The 20,786-nt window shown below is 37.3% G+C and overlaps 1 protein-coding gene across 1 annotated transcript in view; it reads left to right on the plus strand.

Annotated features, from left to right (window-relative positions):
• The window catches only part of REV3L (REV3 like, DNA directed polymerase zeta catalytic subunit), a 126,144-nt gene that overhangs the window by 94,523 nt on the left and 10,835 nt on the right, over window positions 1-20,786 (plus strand). Inside the window, exons 19-26 of the mRNA XM_064447455.1 lie at window positions 7,224-7,339; window positions 12,446-12,564; window positions 13,199-13,317; window positions 14,328-14,469; window positions 17,330-17,574; window positions 18,571-18,679; window positions 19,551-19,757; window positions 20,376-20,485. Of these exons, the coding sequence (XP_064303525.1) occupies window positions 7,224-7,339; window positions 12,446-12,564; window positions 13,199-13,317; window positions 14,328-14,469; window positions 17,330-17,574; window positions 18,571-18,679; window positions 19,551-19,757; window positions 20,376-20,485 (1,167 nt within the window). The remainder of the gene's footprint in view (window positions 1-7,223; window positions 7,340-12,445; window positions 12,565-13,198; window positions 13,318-14,327; window positions 14,470-17,329; window positions 17,575-18,570; window positions 18,680-19,550; window positions 19,758-20,375; window positions 20,486-20,786) is intronic.

The following is a 20,786-nucleotide window of genomic DNA, read 5'->3' on the forward strand; positions in this document are numbered from 1 at the left end:
TTGTTGGTGCACTGAACAGTGGGTACCTCAGCTGTAGGAAGAATTGTCTTATGCAGTCCAACTGAAGAATTCTTGTTCCCATTTCTAGTCATTCTTGTAGTTGGCCTAATTCTTGCTCTTATTTCATATATGTGACGTTGTGGAACATACTCATTTGTTTCAAGTCCCAGCCTTCTACTTCTCTGTTTTTAGGCCTTTTGGTTTTATTCTATTCTGGTTATTGAATATAAGAAACAGTTGATTCTGTCACTTCTTGTCAGTCGATGTAAACTCTGGAAGAGCACAACAGAGAATTCTTGAGCACTGTTCCCAGCATACAGATGAAGGAAAAGTGATTCCTGGGAAATGTATCACTTCCTGCAATACTCTTAGCTCATCAGTCTCTTTTTCCATGATAAATCTGCAAGTGTTTTGTCTTAGAACAAATGACCTAGAGTATCTACACAAATAGTCTTTATAATGTCCTGGTTGATATTGAGGGACACATGTGCTGAAGCAGAGAGTGATGAATTAGTGAGATTTTAATACTTGCTGTTGTTTTATTCTTGGGCTGCACCACTAGCTTTTTGTCACTGAAGAGTGTTTCTCAAATCTAACTTTTTATAGCAGAGCTAAAGTTGCTCTGGTTCATCTTCACTGAAGATAAGTATTGCTCCAGAAAGTTCACTGGAATTGATGAGCTGAAGTTGGATTCAGTTATACCTTCACAGTGAAGTTGTTCAGCATGTGCTAGATTTGAATGAGCACAGTAGGAGTAATGTATGTTTCCACTGGGCATCCATAAAGTGAATACCAGGTTAAATGTTCTTCTGTGAAATCAGTAGATGTCTCTGATTAACTCGAAGCAGTTGGCAAATGAAGATAAGTCATCTTGAGGTCTGTAGACCAGAAGAAGACCTGGTTGTTTGCCTAGAATTGTGATTTGTGGTTTCATCTAAGCTGAAAACTAGCAGATTTGCCCAAATATTGAGGGGAATAAGCACCTTTATTTCTAGGAGATTATTAGTGAGAGTGATTCAGCTGTGGAATGGGAGTACTTACAAGTGTGAGTATCAAAATCTACATAGAGATAGCTAAAGGACAACACATCATTGTAAAGGGAATTTGAGAATTCTCTTTAAAAGGTACTGAAATACTGAGCTGCTTGAGGGTTGAGAGGCAGGAAACAGTTTGAAGGGAAGAGCCATAGATGTGAGTTTGGAGGAGGCAGGGAAGAATAAACAACATGGATTTGCAACAAAGAAAAGCATAATTGAAGTGGCTCTTGGTACCCTGACAGCTGTCTCAGAATTTCAGAGGAAGCTTCACCTACATAGGTCCAATTCTCCTTTCCTTGGTAATCTGTCCTCTGGCTGTAAACAAAAAAATAAAACTTCAGCTCAAAACTGGCATAAAGCAACTGAGAAACAACCTCCTTCCCATCCTGTGCAGCCAGTGTGGATAATCTACAAGCACAGAGAGTCAAGTTGTAGGCTCTTTGGAGTTGTCATAGCGGAAATTAAACTTTTTTCTTGAGATGGAGCCTGTATCTGTATTGCTGTCCTAAAGGATTCTGTCATGCTGCCTGAACAGCCTTCTTGAATAGACTCTCTCTTTATCGTAAGGTGTCAGCTGCAATGATTTGGGAGGAAAATTGGAAGAATGTCTGCTTGAAAAAGAAAAACAGGGCCACCTCTCTATCTCAACCTAAAGGCATAAAAAAAAAGAGTAAACACATTGACATAGCTTCATAAACCAGTCAGTACAAAACACAGGAAAGCCGGCTGTTTGAGGAGGAGGAAGGGAACACTACAAGAATGTTTGTCTTGGAGATTTGAAAAACACTGGAGAACTAGAGATATCCAAGCCTGATGGAGCAGTGGATTCCCATGAAAGAGAAATTAAATGTCTGGGCCTCTCCTACAGTTTTCAGGCAAATTGTGTCACTCTTATGTGAATGCAGATACTACCAGATAGCAGAAAAGAGCTGGTCCCGCAGCCATGAGAGGAGCAAAAATTGGGTAATTTGTGTGGGAATGCACAGTCCCTGTCTCTGTGATGTGCGGAGGATGTGGAAACAGGCAGACTTGAAAGTAGTAGATTCACTGCTACTTGAGACTCACCAGCCACCCACAGCTCTTTGTCCCAATGGAAGTAGTTTCTGATAAAAGTACAAAAACAGAGTATAAAGTTGTAGGATTTTTCTTTAAAAATTTGGGGATAAAACATCTGTAAATTAATCAGTTGTTAACGTTTAAAGATGTTCTGTAGTTTTTCTTGTAAAGTATGACGTTAATCTTTTGTATAGGTATGATGTATTCTTCCATAAATGCTCTAGCAATGTTTTCTTTTTAAAATAGAGATGTGTTAATCTAACGTTCTTTTCCCAGGCCAGTATCATCTTCTGTGGCATTTTCCTGTAGAAATCTTTAATGTCCTGTATCAACTTGATGGATTTTTATTGTCCAAAGCAAACTGGAAAAATGTTTTCAGAGATTGGAGTTATGTATTTGAGTCACCAAGTATTCTGCTGCCATGCACAGTTACTGCTTCTGTCTGTATCATAGGTCTGGCCTAATTTTTTCCCCCCTTTTTTTCTCTTAATTTTAGCTGGAAGAAAAATAGCAGTCAGGAAAACCAGACACATGACAGAAGGGAAGGCGTAACTGGGAGCTTTAGTGTTCATTCATGAAATTGTCGAATGAGAAAGAGGAAGAGATGGCATAACAGTACATACGACTTAGCTAGAAAGGAAAATAATCGCATTTCTTCTCTCTGCAGCATGTATGAGTTGAATGCTAATGCTGTCGTCCTTAAATCCTGCCAGTATAAATGCTGCTTTTCATCCTTGCAGAGAGACTGGCTACAGCATGCAAAGCAGTATCAGTGCCCATCCTTTTAACAAAAGAGCACTGTGTTGGCAGGCACACCTCTTATTCCTGTCGTGTTAGTCCTAGGGAGCAGCTTTCAAATATCAGTATTATGACTTCCTAGTTTCTTGCAGGTGTAAAAGCTGGTTTCATTACAATTTCTTTTAATAAAACAGCTTAAACTGATGATGAAGACCAACTGGATAGTATACTGTAAAAACTGTGAGAAGGGAGGATGAAAAATTTAAAGCTTGTCCTCTCCTTAGCTCACAGCCTGTCGTCTCTGTGTTACCACATGAAAAGGGGAGAGAGTAAGCGAGAGAGAGACAGACTTTTGAGCTCACATCAGCTAAACCTTGGGTTTACCTGTTCATTTTCCCATTTGGAATAATGTCCTCTTTTAGCTCCAGGCATCTCTTCTTCTCTAATAGCAAAAAGAACACCACAGGAGGTCTCAACAAATGACACACTGGTCCATCGGTACAGCTGGTACGTGGGACTGGGCTGCAGGAGAGGGCAATTCTGCTGCATAAATGGAGAATGGAGTTGATCAGCAAGGAAATAAGTAGCAAGAAACAGCAGCACCTCGTGTTAGGTGCAAGAAATCTGATAGGTCTGTTAAACCTGTTGTGTAAGGTAGACCTTATGCATACTGTAGTGTAGGAGTTTGGGGTCCCAAGTGTTGTTCAGTAGAAAAGAGTTCTACTTGAATTTAATATAACTGTGTTTTTTCTTCAGAGATAATACAGACATACACTTAACCAAAAATTATTTTTATTGTAAAGTTGAGGCAATACCTAAGCATCCACAAATTTGTTAATACTAATTACAGTCGTTTGTGCATATACATTGTGAATGCATACAGATATACATACAAATCAAATTTGTGTAATTTACTGCCGTATCTGCACCACTCAATTGTTGGTAGTATGTTTATCACTTCTCATGCTTTCAGAAGCATACCGCCTGGATCCAAGTTTTCAATATGGGAAACTGAGACTAAGGGACTGTGTTTACAGGGAATTTATAGTAGGGTTTGAATTCACCATTTACTAGCTACTCTGCCTTGATTTTTCCATGTAGATAGCTTTGTATGAGAGTCATCTGACTGAAACTTAGACATATATATTTCATTGTCAATGTCTAAGTAGCTACTGTCATCACTATGTATGTTAAATGGAAAGAACAGGATCTCATTCTGCAGGAGGTGGCTAAAATACAAGGAATAGTTCACACAAAGAGGCCCAGTGTGTGACAATAGAGAGACCAGCTTAGAAAACTTGAGATGCCAAAATTAATTTAAATGAGACCCTCCCCTTAAAGTATGTGCAGTGTCTAGTTGGATAGGAAAAGTAGAGTAAGTAATGCACTGTAAAGTGATACCCTGTGACTCAGTAATGTGCCATTATAGCCAATCCCTAATGGCCTGTACAAGCAAGACTTGAGTTCAAAACTAGCATACTGAGTTTTTTTCTAATCTTTAGAGTAATAAACTTTCCAATCTACATGTGAATTTAAATAAAAATCCATTAAAACATATAATATTTTTAGATATTATTTATTTATATATGAAAATGCATGTATCTGAAAACATAAGTCAAGGTGGTTTTATGTCTTGTCATATAAAACATCTTCCTATCTGCAGGATACTAGAGAGACAATTCTTGAGATTATATACAGATGGTTTACAGAGGTCATTTTATTCATTAGCTTAAAAGAGAATAGTAAGATTAGCTGAAGAATTGATGAAATGTATTCAGCTGCAATGCAAATGGGGGTATTTGCAGTAGTGATGTAATAGCCCACTGAAATTTGGTTAAGTAGGAAGTGAGGGAGGTAATACACTACCTGGGCAAGGAAAAACCCAAAGCAACTGTCCTTCATCACAGGTGGTAGCTGCTCACATAGTTATGGCAACTTGCTGCTTCCAAACTGTATGCTTGTTTCTGTTCAAAACAAGCAATTGCTGGCATAATGAATACTGTTTTATGTACCACATAGCAGTTCTTCAGAAGCTTCTCATTCGTGTTTGCATCTGTCACGGAACCCATCTGCATAACGTCTTGCCCTGCATAACATCTACACGTATTTTCCATTTTGAATTATGTGAAACCAGTTTTCAAATATGAGCATAAATTACTACTTCCTTAATTTTAAATAATCAGTAGTGTTTTGAAGTATGCTAGGACCAGGATAGTTTAGCTGCAAGTATTAATGTGAAAATATGTTAAATTTTTAACGTATTTTTTACACTTCCATGATTGTATAAACCATTCCATAATTCCTCTTTATTTCAAAGCATAGATGGAGCTATTCATAATTTTGGAGCCTCAGTTGGCAATTGTATGTTGTGCAGAGCAGCAAGGGGTCATAACTCCTTTTTGACACTGATTCTGCTGCTGGAGGGAACTGCAGGCTAGCTTCATTCCTTTGTCCATAGATTGTTCCAAGTAGGCTCTGGGTTTGTACTGCTGGTAGAATAGGCTTCCAAAATTAGTAAATTTACTGCTTCCACTGCTGATAATTTCCTGTCTCCAAAACCAAATAATCATTCATTTGGCATTAACAGCAGATGGCAAAATACCCCCCAAATACAAAGTGCTAGTTCTTCTACTTTCTCTAGAATGCTAGAAAATAAAGCTTACTTTAGAATCTTCTGCTTTAGCCAAAAATTGTATCCAAACCATTCCTTCACAGGAGAAGTAGGTGGTAAAAGGGATTTTTGCAGCTCCTGCTGGCTGGTGCAAAAGCCCAAATTGAGATAGCCATGCTGAGTAGGAAGATTCAAATACTTTTCCCTTTATTTTTCACCGAAAGTGAGTGTCCGTGGCAGAAGTGTGGAGAAGCTCTTTTCTGGAGCTGTTCTCAGAGTAGTTAGTTACTTGAAAATGAGTTGTCATCTGCCTCTGGCTGGGATGCACAAGGAAAGAAGATGCTTTCACGATGAAGTCTGAAGCTTCATTTGTAATGTCTGTGATGCAACTTTAACTTAGGATTTAGGGAAGGGGTATTCTCCTACATCCAACAGTCAGGAAGTGTTGGCATTCTTTGTGTTTAAGGATGCAAAAAGTACGGAGATCCTCTTCATAAGCCAAGGCCCCTGCCTACTTCTCCCATAAAGTAAGGTCTACAAGCCTGCATCCTGTTGTGGGGTTAGGCATAGATGGTGGTACAGGACCCTCAGCCTGTTGCCCAGTCCTCTATTTCCTGACAGCTGCCCTTTTGTCATTCAGTTGTATTGAATGCTGCCTGCTGGAACTCAAAACCCCTTGCCTGAGCTGCATTGAAAGAAGCAGCTATTCTTCCCAGTGAAGCTTCTCTTTTAAAAAAACAGAAAATAAATAACACTATAAAAATAACAGATATCTGATGTTACTTTGGCCAGTCTCATTCTGCCCAGCCCAAGAAAATCATTCTTAGTCTCTTCAGCAAGTGACCAGATCATGACTTCTGGTTTTAATAGTGCCTACTCAAAAGGTAGGTGATACAGGCTCCTCCAAGCTAACTCCTACCTGTGCTTTGACTTTGAAGCCACCTTGTTTGTCCTTCTGTCTAGTCAGCTTTTCTCTGAGCCTAACTAGAAGTGACTGTGTCAGAAGACAATTCTGACTTTCCTTTTTGTCACACCTGAGCCACTCAAATTTTCCACCTGGCATGAGATACAGCATAAACCAAATTTTTTTCTTGTGTATCTTATAGAAAGAAGGTTAAAGGAAGAGGTATTTAAGTGGAGATGGTAGATATGGTCTCTTTTCTCCACGTGTCAGTTTTGACCGCTCTCACTTAACTGCAAATTGTAACTTTCCCAACTTTCACCATTTAGGATGAGAAGTGTCCTCTGATTATTATAAGTTTATATGCTACATAATATATATCTCTCTATATCTCATATGCATGACACATTGTTATTTGCAAAACATTCAAGTAGTCTAATAGCAAATTCTGTTAGATTTCATAAAGGAAAATAGTACAACAAACTTGAGGACAGGACAATATTTCATGGCACATCTGTCTTGTGCTGGTAGCTAGGTTTCCATTTATGCTCAATACAGCCTGATTCCACTGATAAAACCTGATTAGACCTAGATTTTGTTCTTTATTTGTAAAGACTGAAATAATAGAAGTATGTAAAAAAATATTCCCAAATGAAAAATTTTTAGAATAACTATTTTTCTGTTGAATGTTGCTGAAAATCCTAAAAGATTGTTTTAAATATTGTCTCCTCGTCCAGATGCTGCCTTCATAGAAACCCATTGTGGCTGCTTCTTTTTTAAACTCAACGTGATTTGAATGAAATCCTGTTTATACTCTGTTCATAGAAAATATTTTCTTAAATAATATGAAGCTCACTTTCCTTTTCACCCCCCTCTTTAGATATGACCCAGACATTTTGTTAGGCTATGAAGTCCAGATGCATTCCTGGGGTTATCTCTTACAGAGGGCTGCTGCATTAAATGTTGATTTATGCCAGATGATTTCTCGTGTGCCAGGTAAGTTATTTTATAGGGTTTCAGTTCAGTTCCAATAGAAACTATTGGAACAGAGATTATTAATAAATTTTAAAAAATAAATGCTGAGTATTTCTTCAGATGGACCTTTTTTTTCATTGTTGCTATTGTGTTGTTATAGGTATAACCATACACCAAAAAAGATCTGAAATACTAATGAGATTCTGGTTTTCAGTGTTCTCTGAATTTTTTAATTCCTTGTGTATTCCACTTCTGGGTGTGTCTTGTATCCATGAACCTAGACTCATTTTCAGTAGTTGTGTGCGTTAAGTTTTCAGTTACTGGAGGTTCTTCTGCTACCAAACCTTCTCTCGCTTCTCCTTGGCTTCAGTCATATGTAGATGTCATTCAGGGTACCTGTCATAATCATTATTCGTGGTTTCTCTGGCTGGGATACGAGGGCATAAAGATGTTCCTGAGCAGTGCTGGTCAGTAGCTCTGTAATAAGATCCTTACTTTCAATAGCCATTCTTGTACTGTGGACAAATTTTACTGGCCCAAGTGCTGATGCTTTCCTCCAACAGTCAGAAGAAGATCGGTTTGGGTTTTTTCTTGAAAACCTGGGGAAAGTTATCCAGGAGAGTGCCTATACTTAGCCAATCAATAGAAGCTATCGTTCTGAAGCATGCACTTAGTGAACAGCTAAATAACTGTGTTGCACCTGCGAAGAGTCAAGATGACTTTGTAAAATTAAAAACTGTCTCAAAAAATTTGTTGTAGGTCTTTGCAGTCATTGAGAAGATGTGGATGAGGGAGATACGATTTTAAAAATCAAAATGATTGAAAAAGCTGCTTTTGTCAGGACTCTTGCCAAAGATCTGTACAGAGACTAAATAGCCATGAAATAAGAAGTGCTTTTTTGCGATTGCCCTATTAAAAACTTGATCCTGTTACTCTGTAATGGTTGAAAAAGCAAATGAAATGTTAGGAATTACAGAGCAAGGAAACTATAAAATAATTAATGTAAATGTAAAAATCTGTAGTGTGCTTGCACCTCAGATACTGCTGTTCTAGCCTCTTCATAAACTTTCCCCCATCAAAATGGATATAGGAGAATTGGTAAAGATGAGAAGGGTAATCCAAATGTGCCTAGTAATTCAGTAAGTTAGGATTCCAGAAGAGGCAAAACTGGGTAAGGAAGGTAAAAAACTATGAAATCTTGAAGGATATAAAGGGAAATATGGATTTGGTTGTTCATGGTCTTTTCCAGTGCGAGAACCAGAAATCATCAAATGAAGCTAGCGAATAGCAGCTACAGAATAGGGGTCGATTTTCACCCCTGGGTTTTTGAACTGCTGAGTTCCTTGCCACAAGGTAGTACAAATGCTTAAAGAGTATGTTGATTTAAGAGGAGATCAATTCTTGGAAGAAAAATCCATTGGCAACTATTATATATGTGAAAATAATGTCTGGCACAGGAAGCTGCAAAAGGTTATAAGATAGGAGAGTTCTAGAGACATTATCAATCGCTGCTTCCCCTGCTCTTGAAGCATCTGCTTTTGGGTACTTGATAGAACACACTACTGCACTAGCTGCATCTTTGGGCTTACCCAGTACAGCAATAGCATCTTTTATGTTGGCACCCAGTGTGCCCAGCCAGGAGAACATGAGGTTTTAGAAGAGCTGTGTTCACACGCTCCTTCCTTGAGGTTTGAATATTTGTGTACTCTTCTGATGCCTTCAGAATCTTTTGGTGCTTTTCATAACCTGTGACCTGTTTAGAAAAGGTCTGAGTTATAGAGACCTCCCAAAGACAAGAAAACATAAGAACAAATTTGCATCTTCAGTTGAAAGTTGTTGGCAACTGGTCCTCGGTGAATTTTTAAATACTTCATATATGAAAACAGGAAAAAATGACAGTTTAAATATGAATTGGCCATCAAAAGTCACAAGTTTCCTTCTTCAGCCCAAAGGTCTGAAATTGTTCTTTAGGAATAATCGATTGCATGAACCTTGTTGTTAAATTCATCTGATGACTCAAATTGAAATTATACGCTGATTGCAATAATAATGCTTCTGGATACAGTCTTCAGAGGTACTGAAGGATGTTCAGAAAAACTTTTAACCCCTTACACTTCAAGATTTGCAATGTCTTTAAGAGGAATGGTAAGTGTTACAATCTCCAAAGATCCCAAAGGTTTACTGCTCTGCTGTAGAAGTATGGCTGAACAATGTCGTCAGTTTGAGACAGGTAACTAATGTGTCTCTGCTTTTGTTCTCAAAGGCTGAGTCACACCTCTTGTCTTGCACATCAGCTATGTCTGCACGGTAGTTTATGCAGAATCAACAGTTACATTAGGAAAGCTCTCGGTAGTACCCGTCTTCATGACATAAGCTATGGTTCAAGTTGCTGGAATTGAGATACATGTGTAGAGTTCCTCAAAGAAGGAAGGTTACTCCTCTGGGAACTGTATGGTTCTTAATGGTGATGTCCTTCTGTATTTCACAGTCGGGCTTCCTTCCCTACAGCTATGATATCCCACCAACATGGGTTCAGTTCCAGTGAAGGAAACGAGGGTTGTAGCCCTTAACATCTTTGGACATAAAATTAGGGTAGGCATGCAGGACAGGCACGATTTCCACAGCACTGGTATTCGTAATACAGATGTTCTTGTGCCAGGTGATAGATTGCACACCCAGAAGTGGAATACATAACACTTAAAATGTTTCTGAGAACTAGTGTTATTGCAAGGTAAGTAATTATTCTTTTTTGACTGAACTGCAGGAGAAAGATAAGATGTTCGCACTAATGAGCTCCTCCCAAAAATGTCATGCCATAAGTGTGGGCTTGCATGCATGACCACAAACGTACAAGTGTTGTGTTCTCTGTTGCTTTGTGGCCTCCTTGTCCATGGTTTTGACCCCATCTATGTTCCTCTTGCTTTTCCAACCCCTATGCTTCATATTTCCCTCCCTTCTTCACATGCTGTATTTTCAGAACAGGAAGTGCTCCTTCAAGCAGTATGCTCCTCTTTCCTCCTATTGAAATAAAGATGGAAGGTACTTTTCCTTCCCTTTCCTGTGATTTCAACTTAACAAAAAGAAAGCTGGACTTCTCTCTGGTTTTGCTTTATTGGCTGAGTCTGGTGCTGCCTCTGCCATTTACAAGTGAACTATTCATAAGTCATTAGGACACACCACAAGAGAAGTGAGTACTGTGCCTGTGCGTAGTGGCATTTTGTGTGTGCACTGTGGCCTCCTGTTTCCTCCTTTGCATCACAGTTCAAAGTTAGGGTGTGGGTAACAGAGGATGAGAGGAGACTTCCTTTTATTTCATCTCACACACTAGAAAGATAGGAATAATGTCCAGTTCTGCTTCTTAACAACTTTGTTTCTAAAGAGGGTCACGTGGTTCTGGTGGTATATTCCCCACCCCAGTTGTAGAGCACTGCAGGTTTTTGTAATTTTGCGATGCTCATCGCATGCAGAGTCTCTTGTTCGTTAGGGTAGTGGGTCTCTTTTGTGACTGCAGTATACTTCGTTGCCCATCTTTACCAGCAAGATGTGAAGCAAACTTAAGAAACACAGGGAATCTCCTAAACAAGTCAAAGGAGAACTAGGATGACACTGCAGAAAGCAGAACTAACTGATAGTTTCTGCTTCCAATTAAAAAAAAAAGAGGGTGAGGGGGGAAATGCAAGCTCCTCACTTTCACAGGAGATCCAGCCTGTAGAAATTAAGAAAAGCAGAAGGAAAAATGTTGCTGCTTGTGGGGCTTTTCTTTTCCATCCAAACATGAAAAGAGAAATTGCTATTTTTCCTCCTTAAAAATCTGAAACGATAAGGAGGTTGAAAAGATAGTGTGATTTTGATAGAGCGTATGGAAGGTCTGCTAAATTTTGTCAAGGCTCTATGATCTATTGATAAGGTCAGTAAATGACAAATAGGTTTTCTTCTTAACCATATTTTGATTGATGCAATATACATTTGAAAGATCAACATACGAAGTTAGTCTGTATTATCTTGTTTCACAGCAGTTCTGCAGAATTTCAGGCAATTTTTACTTCTGTCTTCAAGGGTAAACGTGCTTCATGGCTCTCTGAGGAAGTAATTGCTCAGTTCTGATCATTATTGCAAAGCATTGTGTATCCAGATTTCTGTACATACTGTCCAAAATTTTCTGCTTTTTATTAGTAGGGGTATCTGATAAATGAGTAGCAGCAGAGTACACAGACAACAGTTTAAAAATGGGTATGGATTTAGAATTCTGGCAAAAATGCCTCAAAAGTTCTTTCTCTTCCATTATAGTAAGAAGGAACAAGATTGGAGGATCAAATAATACAGTGTGCTTTCATATTGAATTTTAACCTGTATTGTACATTTTTAAAACCATCTGCGTAAACTCAGGAAAGAATACAAAATCAGTAGCCTTAGCTTGACTGAAAAAAAGACAGTTTCAAGAAACATTTACCAAATAGGCTGTCTTCTCTTGTGTTGTAGTATTTCAAAGCATGAAAAAAAAACCCAAGGATGGCAAAAGAGGATATCTTTCCTGTACTGTAGTCACCGCTCTCTTACAGAAGGATACAGAGTGCTACTTCTGCCTCTGCATTTGTTTCTTCCTATTTCCTTCTCTTTGCATTTGTGCTATCGAGAACTCATCTCTGCTGCTCCCACTGCTGTGGGTTTGCTTTTACTGTATGAAAAGCACGGAGTTTTCTCTCCCATGACCTGGTTCCAACTGTATAAGATTATGGCAAGTAAAGCCTTGAGTTATAAACTCTTTAGGGCAGAAATTACTTTTTTTATTATTTTTGTGCATTACCGTGCCATGCAGCTAGCTCTCAGGTAACATTCAGCATTGCTTAACCAATATATTCGCTATGGAGAATATATTGTCACGGACACCATTTCAACTAAACCAAAGTAAGAGTTATCTTCAGAGGGATGTGTAAGGGCAGAAAAACCTAGGGGAGTTTTCTTTAGAGATCATGTAGAAGACTGGTAAATAAATAACCTCATGCAATTGGTAACAGTCTTTATGAATTCTTACTTTTCTAGAGAGCTCAAATTGGAAGAGGGGATAGCTTGATCTGGTCTTGACTGTTCTGTAACTTGTCTAAATATATTCTCTTTTAATGTCTTTAGACGAAAAGAAGGAGAACAGATTTGCAGCTGAGCTGGATGAATATGGATCAGAAACAATGAGTGAAATACATATTGTTGGGCGAATTATCTTAAATATTTGGAGAATGATGAGAAATGAGGTAAAGTTTTTACAAGGTTAATGTATTTGACTTACTGGGTTTTTTCAATTATTGTTGACTAGGTTGAAAATTTCATGTAACTTACGTAACTTTTTGTTCTTTGTACACCTTTTCAAGTAGAGCAGTTTGCTACTTTGAGAATGGATTTTGCATCTCACTAAAATGTAAAATACTGAAGCCCTTATCTTTCAGTGATGTTTCTTTATGGTATTCTGTTTCCACTCTTTGTGGGTTTTGAGAACAACTTACCTGTTTTAGCGATTTGTCTCATATGGTGCTTTTACTAAACTAAATACTTGAACTTATTTTAAGCTGTCAGAATTACTCATTGTTTTGTTGTTTATGACCTTACATTTAATACTGAAATGGTTCAGTCTTTGCAAATCTTGTTCTGACCGAATTCAGACCTGATCTTTGCGACCTACTTAATTCTGCGTATTCTTTTCAATTGATGAGGGATATTCGTTCCTGACTTCTAAATAGTTAGGGACTTCCAAGTAGAAATCTTTACCTTTCTAACAAAGAATACAAATAGAAAGTGAATAAATTTATTTGTTACTGTTTTTAAAAAGTAGAGATTTCTTTGACTTTGAAAGACATCATGCATGGTAACACATCCTCTCTGTCTTCCTAGGTGAATCTAACGAATTACACTTTTGAAAATGTGGGCTTTCATGTTCTTCATCAACGTTTTCCTTTATTTACTTTCCGAGTTCTGTCTGATTGGTTTGATAATAAGGCAGATGTCTACAGGTAATGAATGATCTGTTAATCCATTTTGTTATTATAAGGCCAGGTTCTTATCATTGGATAGGTATAAGCTAAAGTCAGCATAGGAAGAAATAATCAGTTTAGCTCAGGTACTAGAACAGTCTATATGCAGCAACATGAGCTTATTTACTCTGCTGTTCTGCTGTGTTCCATTGTGTAGTTATACCCTCAACATTTCACCTTTGTGTATTTTTCTGTTTACGCAAAAACAAAACAAATTTTTAGTTACGATTTCCACATATCTGAATAGGTGCACTATTTTGAAGTTCTGTAAGTTTTGTATATACTATTAATCAGATGGACTTTTAATGAACTGTCAGGTTTCTGGTTTACTTCACAGTGTATGTCAACCAAGCTAGACTTAAAAATAGTACAAAACGGTGTGCAAAATGTTAAGACAGTAACTATAGCTGCTTAAAAATACCTTTATATGACACGTATCACACTGGGCTTCACTCTTCCTTGGAGTGATTTGGTATTGTCATATGAACAATTCATAAAACTGAGTATGGATCTGAATGTCATTTATGACATACATATAATTTTTGTAAAAGTTAAATACTTCTCAGCTAGGCGGAAACTTGGTTTAGTGTTGAAATTAAAATTTTATATTCAACTGAGATAGGTATTGTAAATACAGAAGGATTTTTCCACAAAAGTCCACTTGGTTAAAAAAACCATGAAGATGGTAAACAGTTGAAGAGAAATTTGAGTTTCTGTTTTAGTAATCCTATAGGGCAGTAAGGAAAACAGGATATAGTATGTCACTGAGATATGCCTTAACAGTAGTTTGCTGTAATATAATCTGTGTATATCTTTAGAATATATAAATGAATGGTTTTGTGCACTACATTTTTGAAAAAGCGGTGTGAAAATGTCCTAGGGAAAGCTTTATTTGCTGGTTTGTAACAAGCTATCATCAAAATATGTTCTTCTTGGTAGAAGGGGCAGCACTCTCCTGATTGTTTGTAATGAGGTGTTCACTTTCACAGATGGAAAATGGTTGATCATTATGTCAGCCGGGTCCGTGGGAATCTGCAGTTGTTAGACAAACTGGATTTGATTGACAGAACGAGTGAAATGGCGAGACTTTTTGGCATTCAGTTCTTACATGTATTAACAAGAGGCTCCCAGGTAAGATTTAGTTTTCCTTACACTTCACAAAAGCAAAATAGTCTTTATGAAATGTTTTAGTAGTTCAATATCTTTCCAGTCAGTATATGTATTTTCATAAGGTCACAGAAGACTTTTGCATAACATGAAATCAAAACGTAAAGAAAGGCAATCCAAAAGCAGTAATGATTGAATGGTTTGTCTCAGACACTAAAAACAGCTGTTAAAAATACAGTGCCCCAAATGTAATCATGCCAGTGAGTCTCTTCTACTGACTGGGAGCACTAAGTTTTCCCTTTGAGTTGATATTTTTCACACTTTGGTCTGAAAATGAATGCTTTTTAAAATATTAAGAAATAAAATTGAGCATGTTATAGAAAGATGAGGTGATTTTCTTCCAGGGCAGACAAAGCTGCATCAAATATGTTCTAAGTGATATTTCCTGTGAAGAAACCTCTGGGTAAGATTTGTTGGTAAGACAAGGGCTCTGTCTTTATTAAGTAGGTGTGTCATGTGAGATGTCTGTGTTCTCTTTATTTTGATAGTAGCATCAGAGGGAAAGGGAACTGGACAGACACTTCTCTTTCTTTGAGACCTCAGCAGTCTCCAGTAATACCAAAGGCTTTCCTTGCCCAGGTTCTGAGTGACTAGACTAACTAGACTCTGTTCATGGCTTCACATGAGGCCCTGAACAGCACCTGAAACAAGAGCATCTACTCTCACTCACGTGTCTGCCCTTCTGCTGTCCTATTCTTTCCTACCATAATTCTTCTTTCTTACCATCTTTTTGCTGTCTCTTTTAATGGACGTGAAGCTGAGCTGAGCAGGATTGATATTTTGCCAGTTTCCGTGGACAAAAAGACAATGTCCAAAGCAGAGCAGCATTGTCTTAAGCCAGCCAGAAACCAGTGTCTGAAGCTGCAGTCCCTTAACGATTCAACCCAATTTAAAAACATTGCTACCTTTTTTCCTTTGACTGCAGTTGCCTGTGTCAGTGCAGGTTCTTTTTGGTCTTGCTGGTACTTGCCCTCTGTTTTTGGGTTTGGTTTGGTTTGGGGTTTGTTGTTGTTTGGGTTTTTTTGGGGGGGGGGGGGGGGGGGGTAGGCGGGAGGCGCACACGGGCACTGACATCTCCCGGTATGGTTTACCATGTTATCAGAAAAGTACCAGTGTTGGGGCAAGGGAAGAGGAATGTACAGTCAGGGACAGGAAGGGTGGAACTGGCATACTGCCAATGTAGATATGCTTAAACTGTCATGATTGCAGCCTGCAAAGACTGTTCTGCCTGTCATTTTCTCAAGTGGCTGTGAGTGGGAGTGAGCAACAGAAACATGCTGCATTTTCTATCCTGACTGTTCTTTTCTCTTTCCTCCTGTGCATGTATGTTTTGTTTCCATTTAAACTTTCTAGATCACGAAAATGGCAGTTGCAACAATTCCCAGTCACCTCAAATAATTTTTTTCACTCTGAAGAATCATCACTACCTTTTATGAAGATATTCCTTTTCTCCTTAGCTGAAAAAGATGTTAAAATGGAACAGTACTAAGAACAGATTTCAGATTTTTTTTCCATATATTTGTGTATCTCTAAGTTTTACAAGACCTTTTTTAAAGGTTATTTTTTCTTTTTATTAAGCTATCTTGAATATTCCATAGTAGAGTAAACAAATCTAACAGGAGATGGTCATAGATGATTAGTCAGATGATTGAAGAACTTGCTGAAAACTGGGGGGTGGGGGGATGGACACACCAAACCCCTAGCTCTTCCCAGTCCCTGACCCCCTCATTACACATCTGAGCTCATCGCTAGACACAAATTAGTGCAAGGCAGCAGCCCCTTATGCTGCTGCAAAACTACACTTTCAAACCCCAATCTATTTGTAAGGTGGCAGGGTCTCAATAAAACTGTTCGTTCTGTAAGTTCATTTATAATGTCAAAGTTAAAGAAATTATACCTAACCTGGTCACTACAATCATTGACTATGTAGTGCGTCAGGCAAAGAGCTTTCGAATAGTGATTTTATTGCTTACAAAGCACAGGATCTTAGGATTATAGAGGATTGTTCTTTGATATTTTGGGGTTTTCAGTCCTTTGACACCCATGTATATAATTTTCAGCTATTTCGTTTTTTATTGTGAATGAACACAGTGAATACCTGGCTATTAGTGATTTTTAAGCTTACTAAAGCATTGAATAATACCTTAATAAATACGACTGTTTTTTTCTCATGTTTCTATCTCGATATATGACATTGTGATGTCTTGAAAGTTCTGAAACTTTTTGTTATTTTATGCTTCCTGTACTTCTTGTGGCATCATCAGGGAGAAAGCATGATACCCAGTGCAAAGCAGCATTTTGAAATGGGCTGACGTAGATTCTTCCCTTGGTTCTCTTGCTGTCAAGTACATTCTAGTTTTACTTCTGATGGTCAAAAGCTTGGAGACACAATTATCAACTTATATGACTTGCATGTCATTTCTCTGTTTTCCCAAGTGTTGAAATAAAATCAGTCTTCAGGTTCCTATGGAAATGGTCATCAACTGCATATTATACTTTGTTTTCTTCAAAGTCCTGCAAGTCTTAACAAAAACAGTTTAACACTGACTGTAGCATGGCCATCCGCATATTTTTTCCGTAGATAAGTACTTGATTTTTAATGATTAGGGCTAAATGATGAGGAAACACATGGAAAAGTTCCGCTATATGTGATAGAAAACACACATTAAAAGTAAGAATATGGCTATTTATTTTGGAAAACCAGTTGTCTGTACTTCAAATTCAGGAAATATAAGTGCATATTTCCACAGTTTTAATACACCTATGTTTATTCTGCATTTTTAAAAATTGCAATTATAATGATTACATCCAAACTGTTTTGCAGTATCGTGTGGAGTCTATGATGCTGCGTGTTGCAAAGCCAATGAATTATATTCCTGTGACACCCAGTATCCAGCAGCGAGCTCAAATGAAAGCCCTGCAATGTGTTCCCTTAATAATGGAACCAGAATCCCGCTTCTACAGCAATGCTGTTCTTGTATTAGATTTCCAGTCATTATATCCTTCCATTGTGATAGCATACAACTACTGTTTTTCAACCTGCCTGGGACACGTTGAAAACTTAGGAAAGTAAGTTGTTACTCTCTTCTCACAAACTTTGATTCTGTAGAGAATTTAGCATCTTTTCTAAGGTACTGAAAACCCTTGGTTGTCATTGAAAACAATGGGCATGTATGAATAGTACCATTTTCTGTTACACAATAGAGATTATAAAGATCTACCGTGTGGGGGGTGAGCATGTGTGTACACACACAGATACTCACATTGATATGTATTTTTAATTAAATACAGACTTGGGCTCAGTTCTGCTTAAAAAAGAAAAAAAAAAAAAAACGCAAAACGATATCTCTATGTGCATGTGTGTACACCTGTTCCATTATTGTGGTGATGCTAGCTTTTAATATCGCTTCAGAATAAGTTAAAATGTTACATAAATCCACTACCTATTCTCAGAACTGGACTAGTATTATTCCGCTCTATGTTAATAAATCGTTATTGTTCTCTTTCTAACAGTTGTAGTTTACTCTGGTCTTAACTATTCAAAATGAAAAGATACTTAACAGAGCTTAACATTAATTCTATTAATTGGGGAAAAAAATCATTGCTCATTATAATTACCTCTATAAAACAACATTTGAAAGAATGGGAAGGTGCTTGCTGCATGTCACCATTAGGTGTTCAAGTTTCTGGTCTGAAATTCTGGATTTGTAGGAAGAAAATACGTGCAATATGTTACATGGTAAAAATGCATGGTTTCCATAGGGGATTATAGTATGAGTACGTGCCTCCACTAATTCAGCGTTTGAATATAATGCATTAATGCAGAACAGAATTGATAAATTACACGTGTGTTGGAATTTAGCCATTTATTACTACTTTTATTCCCAGTCTCTTTTGCATGTAGGTAAGAAATTTTAAACGACGGTATGTTTGTTTATACTTGAGATTACAGTTGCGATTCTATCCTTGCTGGCATTATCAGCATTTTAATGTGAGTTGATGCTTTTGCTTGATTGGGCTGTAAGTGAATTAATTGTCTTCATATTTAATTTTTCTCTTTATTAGATATGATGCATTCAAATTTGGCTGTACATCTCTCAGAGTACCTCCTGACTTACTTTACCAGATTAGGCATGATATCACAGTGTCACCCAGTGGAGTAGCTTTTGTTAAGGTAATGGTATTAGAGCTCTGTGACAGGCATTTTCGCTTCCTCTCGGCTGACTAGCTTAAGATCAAGTTGATATTGTAGTTTGTATTTTGCTGCATTAAGAGCAGACAGAAGGGGGAAGGTTCAGTCTCTCATTTCCCAGTGTTTTTTGATATTTGTCAGAGTGCTGAACTTCTGGCAGTTCAGGAAATAAAATGTCATCTTTATGCTTTCATTTATACTGAAGGCTTATTTCATCTATAATTAAACTGTATTTTACTTGTACAGTTGGGGATCAAACAGTAATTATCTGTGTGTAACACTTCACTCTTCTGCCTGCCTGTATAGCAGAATGCTTTCCTAGAAAAAGAGTCGTGGTTTGGGAGATGAAAATCCCTGACTTGCTTTCTATTGTTCTCATTTAATGGTATGTGTACTGCTGGCTGATTTGTAACAAATTAATAAATATGGCCTGGAGCTCATACAAATAATTAGCCAATCACCAGCATACATATATTTAATGTAAAACAAAAACTTAAAGAATATTTGCAGAATTTTTAAAATATAATATTCCTTTAGCATTTAGCATTTTGAGAATTAACAGTTAAATATTCAAGTCCCATTTTAGTTAATAAGGTTATCTAAACATTGCATTAGCAAGGCTGATGAAAACAAAGAACAAAAAGCTATTTACCCTGCCCTTAAGAGCTTTGCCTGTATTCTACGTTGCTTGTAATGTTTGTGGGAAGAGCCAAACTGTTGGTGCCTAGGGCATCTTGCTAATTAATTTGTCTCGTAACAGTGATTATCTAGCAGTTCTGGATTTTGCTTTTACTCCTAACTGTTTAGGTTGGGCTTTTTAACATAATTTTTTTCTTTGTTCCCTTCATGGCAGCCTTCAGTAAGAAAGGGTGTGCTGCCAAGAATGCTAGAAGAAATCTTGAAGACTAGGATAATGGTGAAACAGTCAATGAAGGCTTATAAGCATGACAAGGCTATAACTCGAATGCTGGAAGCTCGTCAGTTGGGTCTTAAATATATAGCTAATTTTACATTTGGTTATACTGCTGCTAATTTTTCTGGAAGAATGCCATGCTCTGAGGTAAGGGTCGTAGATAAAAATGCAGAAAAACTATTATTATTATTTGAAGCATATTTAATCTGAATGCCTTCGTAAAAGTGGGTTTTATTTGTAGTACTGAAAATAAGCAACTTGGGATTTTATTTGTGATCCTTTAAAAAAAAAAAAAGTCATCTTTTTCTTATTCCCATAAAAGAGCATCTGGAGTTGGCGTTTCTGTAGAACTGTCTCCAAAGGTAGATTAGATTACTGTTCTAATAGTGGAAATAAAATAAAACATTGTAGCTCTTTCACAGTTTTCATAAAAGGAAGAACCATCAGAATCCAATAACTGGAGAAAATGATCCTAAGTGATCTTGTCTTGCTCCTTACACTTTTAATACTTTTAAAGAAGTTTAAACCAAATTTTCCTTTATTATAATGCTTAATAAATTTTTTATTGTTCTTCATTTAATTCTTGGTATTTTGATGTAATATAAGCAACCTTTTTATTTATTACATGCATTTAAAGCATGAAATATATTGTCTCAATATAGTAATTTTCATAGACACATGAAGCAAAGTTAGGATGTGTTTACCAAGAGCTAATATTCGGTTTAGCAGCAGAATAAAGAAAAGATTTTCAATTTAACTTTGCAGGTTGGGGACAGCATCGTCCACAAAGCCAGAGAAACATTGGAGCGTGCTATAAAACTGGTGAACGATACAAAAAAATGGGGTGCTCACGTTGTGTATGGTGATACTGACAGGTAATTAGTGGTCTGCTACTTACAATGTTCTAAAATCCTAGTAGTTCTCCATAGATGTGTTTTTCTTTGGTCTCAGGAAGGGGAATTTATGGTACTGGAAAGAGTACGTGGACCCTCTTTGGGATGTTGCTTACTGTCTTGCAGAATATGCAAACTAAATAATATTTATTTTCTTGGAGTTTCTTTTAGGACTCTTAGAACACACTTTGAGGGTCTCCTTTCTTTTGAATATTAGTAGAACAGAAAGAGGGGAAAAAAAATTTCAGGTGCGAATTAATAGTTCATTTACTGAATGAGTATT

This window comes from Phalacrocorax carbo, chromosome 3 (assembly GCF_963921805.1).
Source record: "Phalacrocorax carbo chromosome 3, bPhaCar2.1, whole genome shotgun sequence".
Taxonomy (NCBI): Eukaryota; Metazoa; Chordata; class Aves; order Suliformes; family Phalacrocoracidae; genus Phalacrocorax; species Phalacrocorax carbo.